Source organism: Loxodonta africana, chromosome 18 (assembly GCF_030014295.1).
Source record: "Loxodonta africana isolate mLoxAfr1 chromosome 18, mLoxAfr1.hap2, whole genome shotgun sequence".
NCBI lineage: Eukaryota > Metazoa > Chordata > Mammalia > Proboscidea > Elephantidae > Loxodonta > Loxodonta africana.
The window spans coordinates 47,838,015-47,850,168 of record NC_087359.1 but is presented as its reverse complement, the minus strand read 5'-3'; the positions used below and the strand labels follow the sequence as shown (position 1 = coordinate 47,850,168).

The window sequence follows — 12,154 nt, the reverse complement described above, 5'->3', positions numbered from 1 at the left end:
GAGAGCAGTAGGGATGCAGACCTCAAATTCTTGTAAAAAGACCGGACTTAATGGTCTGACAGAGATGAGAAGGACCCTGGAGGTCATGGTCCCCAGACCTTCTGTTAGCCCAGGACAGGAACCATTCCCAAAGCCAACTCTTCATACAGGGATTGGACTGGACTATAAGACAGAAAATGATACTGGTGAAGAGTGAGCTTCTTGGATCAAGCAGACACATGAGACTATGTGTACAGCTCCTGTCTGGAGGGAAGATGAGAGGGCAGAGGGGGACAGAAGCTGGCTGAATGGACACGGAAATACAGGGTGGAGAGAAGGTGTGTACTGTCTCATTAGGGGGAGAGCAACTAGGCGTATACAGCAAAGTGTATATAAGGTTTTATAGGAGAGACTGACTTGATTTGTAAACTTTCACTTAGCACAATAAATTTTTTTTTTAAATCCCTTAAATTATAAAGTGAAAAAAAAGAAATAATAACCTGGATTACATATGCTAAGAGACTGGAAGCCCTCTGCTCAGCTCTGGAACACAGATTTTATGGATATAGCCAACCAACAGGATAAGTTTGTTTCCTCTTTGTGGCTTTTCTCATTGCTTTTGCAATTCTCTCTATTTTTAATTTAGGCAATGCTAACTCTAAATATGTTCTTCCTTCAGAAAACTGAATATTTGAAAATTTTAATAAAAAAGAAAAACTGTATCTGGAGACTGGTGGCGCAGTGTTGGAAGCAATCGACTGCTAACCAAAAATTTGGCAATTTGAAACTACCATGGGTTCCGAGGGAGAAAGATGTGGCAGTCTGCTTCCATAGAGATTTACAGCCTTGGAAACCGTATAGGGTTGTTATCAGTTGGAATCGGCTCAACTGCAGTGGGTTTGGAGGTTGGGGGTAGGAGCAACTTTTTTGATAAAATGATTTATATGAAATTTTCTTTGAATAAAATGTGTTCCTCATGGTCTATTTAAAAAACAAAAAAAACAAACAACAGTTTAGCTGAACTAGTGAAAAATTAAGCATTATGTTCTTTTAAGAACTATCTATATGGGATCAAAGTGACAACAACTCAAAAGGTTAGACAAGAACCTTAGGGGGCAATGAGTTTATGTTAATAGATGGGTGGAACAACTCAGAAAAGGAAGGTGTGAATGGCTATACAATCCAAAGGATGTAATTAATGTCACTGAACTGAACATGTACAAGTGGCTGAATTGGGGTAGATTTTGCTGTGCATATTTTCAACAACAACAAAACAAAATTAAAAAAAAATAAAAAAGAAAATTCTTAGACATGTCCTTGGAGTGGACACTGACTATAGAAGCAATGGGACACACCAAGACTTGAGGGATCCACTGACTAAACGTCCTAAAGACCTCAGTGCAGACATATGGGGACAGAGATACAAGATGTCAAGTTTCAGACAAAGCCATCTGCAAGACCACAGGAAGTGAAGGACTGGAATAGTCAAGTTTGTAGCCCTTGTGAGTGGGTTGCTGCATTCAGCTCTGTGATCCTGACGCAATGCCAACTCTACTTTTGTGTTAACACAGCTGGACTATAGCATCTTAGTTAAGAATCCACGCACATCTCTAGAGAGGAAGGAAAGTGGAGATGTAAAGAACAGGAGAAACATGCTCTATAATGTGGCATAGCAGAAAAGAACTCACTGTCTCATCAGGACTATTAAAAGGACTGCCTTGCAGTGAAAAAAAAAAAAGATATTTGCTAACTTACCCTCTTCCATGTGTGTTCCTGTTATAAGGTGAAGGTGCTGAATGCAGGCAGTAGCAAGATCTACCACTCTATCAATCATAAAACTTCCCTCTGTATCAATAAAAACAGCTTCACCTGCCACTCCTCCAAAACATTCTGGTATCTGCACATCTACTGCCAACTGCATACTGTCAAGAGAAAGAAGTCAAATAACCAAATCATTATCGTTATCACCTGAGGCAGTGTTTTTCAACTCCAGATCTACTAGGTACCACTACATTTTTATAAATGCAAATATACTTTTGAATATTAAAGAAAAAAAAAGGACTTCTATATATAACTCATTTCTAAAGAACTAGGAAAGATATACAAGATTATCATACCATTTAATAATACTGAGAAGGAAAACCATTACAATCTTCTATATATTTACAATGATTGAAGAAGTCCCCCCCACCAAGAATATTATCTAGTGAACAGAAGGTAAAAGTGCTAAACAGAAGGTAACAGTGCTGAACAGGAGGTGACGGAAATGGTTAAGTACTCAACTACTAAATGAAAAGTTGGCAGTTCAAGCCCACTCAGAAGCACCTTGGAAGAAAGGCCTGATGATCTGCTTCTAAAAGATCACAGCCATGAAAACCCCATGGAGCACAGTTGTGCTCTGCAACACATGGGGTTGCATGAGTTGGCATTGACTTAACAGCAATTGGTTAGAGTGATTTAAAAAACAAAAGAGTGGTGTATTTTAAGGGAAAAGAAGAAAGTTGCTTTCAAAAGTCAGGAATAGTTAACTTGGGTGGAGGGAGAGGGGTATGACTGGGCAGGGCTTATAAGGGACTTTTGAAGATATTGATGTCTTTCATGAAGTAGGTTGCTTTATAACTCCTCATTAAACTGCCTGTGTTTTATGTACTTTCTAATACACTTTGGAAACCCTCATGGCATAGTGGTTAAGAGCTACGGCTTCTAACCAAAAGTTCAGCAGTACAAATCCACGAGGCACTCCTCAGAAACTCCATGGGGAAGTTCTACTCTGTCCTGTAGGTCATTATGGATCAGAATCAACTCAGCGGCAATGGATTTTGGGTTAATATACTTTAAAACTTTTTTTAAAAAGAAAAAACAGAGTATAGAGACTAGTATTAGAAATTAAGATGGTCTGAAATATCTCACTAACCTCTGAGTAAATCATGAATGACAATCAAGCCAAATTTAAAAAAGAGGGGGAGATTAGATAAGTACACCTACTCCCTACTTATCGACTATCTAATTATCTAACACTACATTTACAACAATAGTAAAAAGTCTACTATCCCACTATTTTGTGCATTAAATGGGTGGCAGGCACGGCTGCAATGGCTGCGAAGAATCCTCTCCCTCGAGGAGAGTCTCTGGGCAGCCTCTGGGAAGCTGGGCCCTCCTGCCCCACATCCAGCTGCCGCATGGAGTAGGCCTCCTCTGTGACCACGACTTCTGGATGGAAAGGCAGGCAGCATCCAGCCAGCGGGTACCTGTTCTGGGATCCTAGCTCCTACATGGCCTGAGGCCCAAAAGCTCAAAATTGCTGTGGGGTGGAAAGGGAGGAAAGAGGAACTGGAGACCGTGTTTGGAAGAAATGCGTGTGAGTTTAATGACATCCCAAAGTGAGCCCAACTAGGCCTGACGTCTCGGCCTTGGTGGAGCTGGGTGCACAGCCAGGCTCCCAGCACCCTCACAGTAAGCCCCAAGCCTGAGTGACTCTCCAGGCCTGGAGGGCAAGACGGGCTCCAGGATCGTGAAGGCAGGGCTTGCAAGGGTAGCAGTGAAGCCCTGAAGGCAGCTGCACAAGGGAAAATCTGTTAAGCTGTGGGCCCCCCAGTCACACAGCCTGGCTTTATCCAACTTTTTCTCCTTCATGCCTCATTCTCAGCAGAGGAATAATCTATTACCGGACTCATTACAGTGATGAGCATATCAGTAAATCTTAGCTGTTATTATATTTTCTAAATTAAAAAAATTGGACAAACGGTCTGAAAACAAAAAAAAAACTTCCATTTTCTCATAATGTCAATTTTTGCATAACGACCAGGTCTTTGGAACCTAACCATGTAGATAAGTGAGGAGTGAGTATATATGCCTATATTGCGCAAGGAGAGTAAAGAGTAGAGGGCATCTTTTATAGGCGGATACTTTTAGAGTCCTATCCTGCCAAAGAGAAGCATCTATTTTCTCCCCGCAATCCCTGCTAAGGGCTGCAGATGAGGCCTGGACTATGTAAGGAATCCAGTTTAGTTTCTCACAAGTACAGCTGTTCTACTCTCTCCTTCCTGTAATCCTCATTCCCTAGGCAATGGAAAAAAAAAGGGGGAGCCCATTCTATAGCAAAAAAAGAATTCTTTCCCCAGCCGTTGCTTTCAGTCTCTTAAGGTGTCTGGACAAGAAAGTTTAAAGTTCGAAGACTACTTGAATAAGCAACTCCGATCCTGAAAACAGGTCAAGTGAGAGTTACAGTCCATAGGAAAAGTAGATACCTGATCTGACTTGACCTCCCTACTTCCCAAAGCAACTCACACTGTCAGATACATGTGCAGCAACTGTTGGTTGGATTAGGGGCAAGCTGGGCCTATAAGACCAGAATTACAGGCTTTTTAACAATTTTTAGGCTTTTGGGAATGGAACTCTCTCTTATTATACATAAATCTACTTTTAAACATTTGACTTTCAAATATATTTTCAGGAATGAGATACATAATAAAGCAGAAGATTTTGTACCTTAATGGCCACGCTATAACTCTGCAAAGGAAACTTTTTTATATCAAAATAATTCTACCTATTTATTAAGATGGCGACTGAAGTAATGGCAAAAGCAAATGAATTTTGTTTTATGCATCCGGTTGCCATAGAGTCAATTCTGACTCATAGTGTGACCCTACAGGGCAAAGCAGAACTGCCCCATACGGTTTCCAAGGAGCAGTTGGTGGATTCGAATTGCTGACCTCTTGGTTAGTAGCTGAGCTCTTAACCACTGTACCACCAGGGCTGCATTTTATGCATATACACACATAAAAAGTACATATATGCCTTTTTTATATCTCCTGACTGCAGGCCCACAGCACAACTCTATTACTTACAGAAAACATTATTAAGCCTACCCTTCCTTAAGAAAAGAACATTTTATATTACCATAGTTGTGTTTTTCCAACACCTGGCGCACCACAAATTTCTGTTGTTTTGGTTAAGGGTATTCCACCCCCAAGAATATTATCTAGTGCTGAACAGAAGGTAATTATGAAGCCCTGGGTATGCTCCTGCTCAAGAAGTTCCAGTGCTGTACACTTCTTTCCTGATTCAGATGTACCAGCATATCTTGGTATATTTGTGAGACAGTCTCTTCTTATAATTTGCAGTGTTTCTAAAGCTTCTTCTTTAGATATCCTGATTTCTGAAAGTAAAGTAAAATTTTTTTTAAAATTGATTTTAGAAATTTAAAACCATCTAACAACTCATATGGGTTGTCTTCATTAATTATAGTTTTTCAAGTAACAAGAGTAATGCCAAGAATAGACATAAAATTTGAAATTCTACCAACTATTTAATTTTAAGTTAATAAAGGTATTTGTCTGTTTTCTTAGTCTTCACATAAAAGCTTTACCATTACTTCAGAAACAATTCAACTAAAGCATTTCTGAGTATCTACAAGAATTTATCACAGAGACGGAAATAAAAATGTACTAGCAGTACTTTCGGAGCCCTGGTGGTGCCGTAGTTAAGAGCTACGGCTGCTAACCAAAAGGGTGACAGTTCAAATCTACCAGCCACTCCCTGGAAACGCTATGGGGCAGTTCTACTCTGTACTATAGGGTCACTATGAGTCAGAATCAACTCAAAAGTAAGGTGCTTGGTTTGGTTTTGTTTTTTGAGCAGTACTTTTACTATCACTTTTGGTACTACGATGACATAATTATCTTGCTCTCATAAAGTATACAAATTATTTTTCAGAAGAGAATGAAAATTACCTCTATAACCTGCCTAAAACAAGGCACAATTTTGAAGTATATGTACATATATTATTCAATATAAAAATTTCATGGAAACACCGGTGCGAAATTCACGCATTACTCCAAACTATTTAACTGCTCAAGGTACAACTGTCTTAAACAATACGCATTGCTTCCTCAACTACATAATTTCATTCCTATCTGACAATATGTGCCAGAGAAGAGAAAATGGCAATTACAAAGCAAGCTGCTAATTAAAGAAATAATGGTGAGGATGATATCACTTAGTAGTTTGATGCATTAATGCTTGATTTGGTAAAGGATATGGACTACGAATTTGGTGCTAACAAAAGACAATGGTGGTGATAAACATTTAAGAAATTAAGATCCTCTCCAATTTAAGAGCCTGAACTTTGGAGTTAGAGTGTGTGAGTTTATAAATTCTGACTGCACCACTTACTGTGTCACTTTGGGCAAGTTATCTAACTTCTCTGTGCCTCAAAATTTGTGTACTCACAATGCACAGTGGTTCCCACCGACATACAATCTACAGTGTTGTGGAACTTATTTGGGGTTTTAAATGGGGGGGGGATTATATAAGAGAAGGTGTGTCTTCTTTCTACTGCTTTCTCCAGATTAAATCAGCATCCCTTTCTTATTCTAGTCCTGTCAGGAATCTTGCATTTCTCTAACTGAATCCCCACCCCCTGGACTTGGAACAGCGAAAATTAGCCTGTCTGGGTACCAATCTGGTTCCAGTACTTCCTAGCCCAGCTGTCATAAACAGGTTACCTAACCACCCCAAGCATCAAGCGCAGTGGTTAAGAGCTATGCCGAGATACGGCTGCTAACCAAAAGGTCGTTAGTTCAATCCACCAGCCGCTCCTTGGAAACCGTATGGGGCCGCTGTACTCTATTCTATAGGGTCGCTATGAGTCGGAATCGACTCGAGGGCAACGGCTTTTTTTTTTTAATAGTGGGCATAATAATCCATTACAGAGGATTCTTGTATGACGTAACCCTCAGCAAGCTCTGGCACAAAGCGGTCAGCAGATGTTTTCACGACCACAGTCGTCCTAACCACTCAGACAACACTTTTAAGCAGAGTCAAGGAGCCCTTTCATGTTGCAAACGCTGCCGGGGAGCAGCAGAATCTGGTAGCCGCTGGGCTAAAGCCCGAAGGCGGGAGACGGAGGCGGCGCCGACCGCGGCCGCTGTGCCTCAGCTTGCCGTCGAGAGTCGTTACCTTTACTCAGCTCGGAGGGTTTCACCTCCAGGAGTTCTTCAGCAGTCTGGAAACCTGCAGAGACCAGTTTCACCCGCACCGCTGGGGACAATGGGAAGCTCCCTAAATCCCGCTGCATTTCAAATCGACACAGCTACGCGCGCGGCTCTGAATTGCCAAACCCCGGGCGGAATAAGCCTGCGCGTACGCGCTTGGCCCGCACCGTCTGACGTCAGACGCAAGGCGGAAGGGGCGGGGTCGGCGGCCTGGCAGCGTGCGGCCTTGCTCGTGGCTGCACTGCCATTACCCCCTAAGTTTTCACAGGTCGGCACCATTTCTGTCGTGGTTCCTTCAAATCCTATTTAGAATTCTCCCATCAAATGTATAACTTGAGAATAAAACGGTGGATGGAAACTAAAATGGAGACCGTGGCCCAATGGGCCCTACACATCACATATCCTCACTTCCACCCTGGTCTGATGGAAGTTTCTGGGTCTTTAGTGAAAAAGACCGCCCCCCCGTGTGGGTAACGCGTGCACACTGGCCAGTTACCGGTTTTTCTGGTGTGAAAAGTCTAGGAAACTGTCAGATAAGGCGGAATCAGGGTCCCCACTACAGGGTTCCAGTCTCCAGGCTCTTTCCAACTGCTGACCCCCTTGCGTACCCCCTTGGCCTTTCCCGCCCTCGCGAGGCATTGTGGGCCAACCCCCCACAGCCGCAGGGAGCGCTCAGCACCAGATCCACCCACGCACCCACGGATTGTGGGCCAACCCCCCACAGCCGCAGGGAGCGCTCAGCACCAGATCCACCCACGCACCCACGGATTGTGGGCCAACCCCCCACAGCCGCAGGGAGCGCTCAGCGCCGGGTTCACCCACCCACGCCCTTCCGCGAGTCGCAAGTCGAGTCTGGAGCTGGGAGGCTTTTGAGACCGTTAGTTCTTCACAGCCTGCACATTTTAAGAAGTAGCTGGAAAAGTAAGCAAATAATGTCTCCGTAGTGGGCTGGGCCTGGGATCCACGGTTCCTAAAGGGAGGGATCAAGATACGCAAGAATCCCTGTTCAGATACATAGTTGGAAAGGGACGCGTTCAAGTTTTGGTGAGCACCCGCATCTAAAGTAGAGAACTTTGAGGGGGAATTGGGAGGCGATTTCGATGGTAACTTATGATCTCTTTCACTGTGTAGGTGAGTATGATTGGGGGGGGGTGTAACTCATTCCCTGCTTATTGCCGAAAATTCTGAGCTTTGACTTTTTTTCCCAGCTTAAATGAACTCCCTAAAATATTGCAAATCAGAACCCTTAGATAAAACCTAAGGAAAGAAACAGTAGGTTGAGCACTTAAGCAAATCGCTCACTTTTCAAATGCTCATAACCACGCCATAAGGAAGATATGGACATGGGAGCTCACAGCGCAGCTTTCTTGAAGCCAAAATTCAGACCCGTGAGTCGAAATCAACTAAACGGCTGTGGGTTTTATTCTTTTTACTACCCTGAGCTGCCTCTTCAAATTGTGAGCCCCTGGTGGGGCGGGGGCGGGGGCGGGGGCGGGGGAAGGGGCGGCGGGGAGATGCGAGAAGTGTTTGGACCTCGTTTCGTTTTCTAGGGCCAGGAAAATCTGGTGGGACTGGGCAAAATGCGACTTGTCTGCCCCGTACACAGCTTCTATTATGGTCCACATTTGGGCACTCAGTGGACATCATATAAATATTGTCCACAGAGAGAATTCAGGCTCATGCTTATAAAGCAACCAGGTCCTTGGGTGAAGAGATGGTCACATTCAAGGATAGCTCTTCAGTTTGGTCAAACTCAGTGGAATTGATATTTACGATTTTCTTTCCTTGACAATGGAGGGTTAAGAAACTAGTCAGACTATCTGTGGCTATCTAGTTAGGTGTTAGTTACTAATACTTATTCTGGCCTTGAGTTGCTGTAATGATTGTCATTTTCATCGTCATTCTAAAGATTTATTTAATGCAGTTTGGTCTGTAGTCATGTTTTCAAGCTAGGATCCAGGTTTATGAGGCCATGCACCAGGAACTAAACAAAGCTGTGGGATAAGTGTGGAAGATGCACCTTTCTGCCGTGTCATTTTTACTCTCATATTTTTTAGGGCGGGAAGAGTTGAATAATTTAACTGATAAATCACTTAAAATGTTTTATATGAAGCCTGCATTAATATATTGCAGAATAGAAGTAAAATATAAAAATAGATTTTAAGATACATGTAAGACTACAGAGACAGCTCAAGCTACTTCAGTAGTCTCTCAAAACCCCTAGGGGATATGTTGTTTTCCTTTGCAATTTGGGATTTCTTGATGAGAAAATTTGAGTGACACTGTTACCGGTAAGCTAACTAGCGTGGGCTTTGGATTTGAATCGCATCTCTGAAAGCTACCATGTGACGTTTAGCAAGGTACTCGGTTTCCTCACCTGGATGAAGACTGCATTTCATGGGATTGTTGGAAAGATTAAATTAATAAATGAAAAGTACTTGGCGCAGAAAAGGTACATAATAAATCTTAGTGTTTTTCTCCATTTAGAAACATTCTAATTGTGTATTCAATTGAATAACTTGTGATTGAACACGTAGCTCAGCAGAGTGCTAATACTGAGACATTTTTAAAATTCCTACAATTGTAAAAGTGCCAAAATAAAGTTTCTTTTTATTTAATTTGATTCTCACAATAATACTGTGAATAGTATAGTGGTCTCCATTTAAGATTAGCACATTGAAGATTGTGATCATTGAAGCAAGATCGAATATTTATGAAATGGTAGGTATGCATCAAATGATGGGGCAAACAGACGGAGTCTCTGCGCTCATGGAGCCTATAATCTATCAGGATCATTATCCAGCATTGTGTTCTGACATTTGTTGCTATGTGGATATAATAATACTAAGGATAGAAGCAACTATTGCTGTTAATGTCTGTAGGACTCTAAGTATTCAAATAACAAGATATTTTCATGCCCATTTTTTGATTGGGTCGTCTTTTTGCTGTTGAGTTTTCAAAAATACATGTTTTGAATGTTAGGACCTTGTCAGATATATGATTTCCAAATGTTTTCTCTCATCCTGGGTTTTTTCACTTCCTTGTTAATGTTCTTTGATGGACACAAGTTTATTTTTTCTCTCTACAACTTGCATGGTTTATTATTTACACTTGAATATACATATCTTTTGTGTAAGGTAGGAGGTGGTGTTATTACATGCCATCCAGTCAATTCTGATTAATGCCGACCCTATGTGACAGTAGAATTGACCCATAGGGATTTCTTGGCTGTAATCTTTATGGAGGTAGATTGTCAGGTCTTTCACCCTCAAAGCCACCTGGTAGGTTCGAGCTGCCAAGCTTTCAGTCAGCAGCCAAGCGCTTAACCGTTGCGCCACCAGGGATCCTTAAAGTAGGAGGTCCAAAAACACAAAACCCAGGGCCATCGAGTCAATTGCAACTCATAGCGACCCTATAGGACAGAGTAGAACTGCCCCATAGAGTTTCCAAGGAGTGCCTGGTGGATTCGAACTGCCAACCTTTTGGTTAGCAGCCATAGCACTTAACCACCACACCACCACGCTTTCCAAGTAGGATGTAGGAATTTTTTCCTTCTTTCCAGTGATGAGCCAGTTTTTTGTTACCCTATGCAATAAGCAGTCCTTTTTCCCACTTATATTAAATGCTAGCTTTATCATATACTCAAGTTTGTGGGTGGGACAAATGGTTAAGCACTAGGCTACTTACAGAAAAGTTGATGGTTCAGATCTTCCCAGAGGCACCTCAGAAGAAAGGTCTGGCAATCTACTTATGAAAAATCAGCCATCGAAAACCCTGTGGAGCACAGTTCTACTCTGGCACACATGAGGTCACCATGAATCGGAGTCAGCTCGACGGCAACTGGTTATTATATACTAAACTTTTTTATGTACTTAGGTCCTATATTCCTGGTATAAAACCTATTTAGTCATTGTGTATGTTCTTTAACGTCCTACTGGATTCAGTTTAGGAAATTTTTGTAGATTTAGTTGATAGTTTTACATTTTTGCTTATAAGCGATTATCATTGTGTCTGCTTTGGTTTAGCAAGAGTTCTGCAATCTTTGTAGAATGAACTAAGAAGGGTCTCTAAGTTAATATTTAACAGACATGTTTCCTTATATTTTTCTAATGTAAAGGAATGTAGTGGCTCTCCTCAAAGGATATTAAGGTCTGCAGGGCTCCTTTAAGGGTTACAGCACTAATGTTTTTCCTAACCTTCATAAGCCACGAGAGAGTGAAAGACAGCTCTTTTTGCGCTAAGGCAGATTCTCTTGAATGGATATTTTGATTAGTAGGCCAGTAAAAATTAAGTTCTTGTGGAATGTTGGAACTGGGCATTTTGAATGCTATAGGCCCTGTGAGGGTTTTGTGTTATCAATTTAAGAATGCATTGCTAGTCATAATCTTTTTGAAACGGAATTTTGAATTTAAGAGTTGTTTGGTGGTAATAGTAGTCTGATTTACAGACACGGCCTTTTTTCCCCATATTTGAGTGGCTCCCAACCAGATTTCAAGATATCTTTTATTTCACAAAAGAAAATGTAGATGTTTTATATATGCATACGTACCTATATATGTATGTGTGTGTGTATATGTATGTATATAAACTTGATACTTTGGGGGAGAAAGTATATAAAAATCAAACTGATCACAGACTGTCAGAAGTCCAATTTGAGGAATAGTTTCTGCTCATATCACAGAATCTCCCCACCCTGCCACAATATTTCTTTCTCTCCCCGTCTCAGAAACCTCTGTGTTCTCAGTTGTTACTTGTTAATCTCTAATAAGATTTTTTAAACAGCACGTTTCTTCCCATTTTAAAGATAGAAAAATTCTGACTAATTTGTATTGGCAGAGAATATCGAAAGAGCCCTTCTGTAAGATGAAAAGATTTGGGAAATACCGTGATTCCAGTGTCCCTGGTGGTTGGTTCTAAGGTCCCTGGGTTGCATAAACAGTTTGCACTGGACTGCTCACATAAAGGTCGGTGGTTCAGCTCACCAAGCTGTGCCATGGGAGAAAGTCCTGGTGATCTACTTCAGTGGAGATTTCAGACAAGAAACCCTGTGGAGCAGTTCTGCTCTGTAACACATGGGATGGCCATGAGTCAGAGCTGATGCAGCAGGCGTGGGTTTGGGTTTTTGGGTTCAGGAAAAAAAAAAAAAATTTTTTTTTTTTTATGATGCTGAAGAGACAATT

General features: G+C 41.6%; 1 protein-coding gene across 3 annotated transcripts in view; it reads right to left on the bottom strand.

Moving 5' to 3' along the window:
* RAD51C (RAD51 paralog C) overlaps positions 1-7,133 on the bottom strand; it is a 40,215-nt gene extending 33,082 nt beyond the window's left edge. Inside the window, exons 1-3 of one of the 3 annotated variants that reach the window (XM_023553538.2) lie at positions 6,940-7,133; positions 4,879-5,137; positions 1,735-1,901 (exon numbers count right to left, since the gene is read on the bottom strand). In XM_023553538.2, coding sequence (XP_023409306.1) covers positions 1,735-1,901; positions 4,879-5,137; positions 6,940-7,057 — 544 coding nt within the window. In that variant the 5' untranslated portion in view covers positions 7,058-7,133. The remainder of the gene's footprint in view (positions 1-1,734; positions 1,902-4,878; positions 5,138-6,939) is intronic. The other 2 variants (XM_023553539.2, XM_010594292.3) reach the window with 2 other exon arrangements.
* Between the last annotated feature and the right edge of the window lie 5,021 nt (positions 7,134-12,154).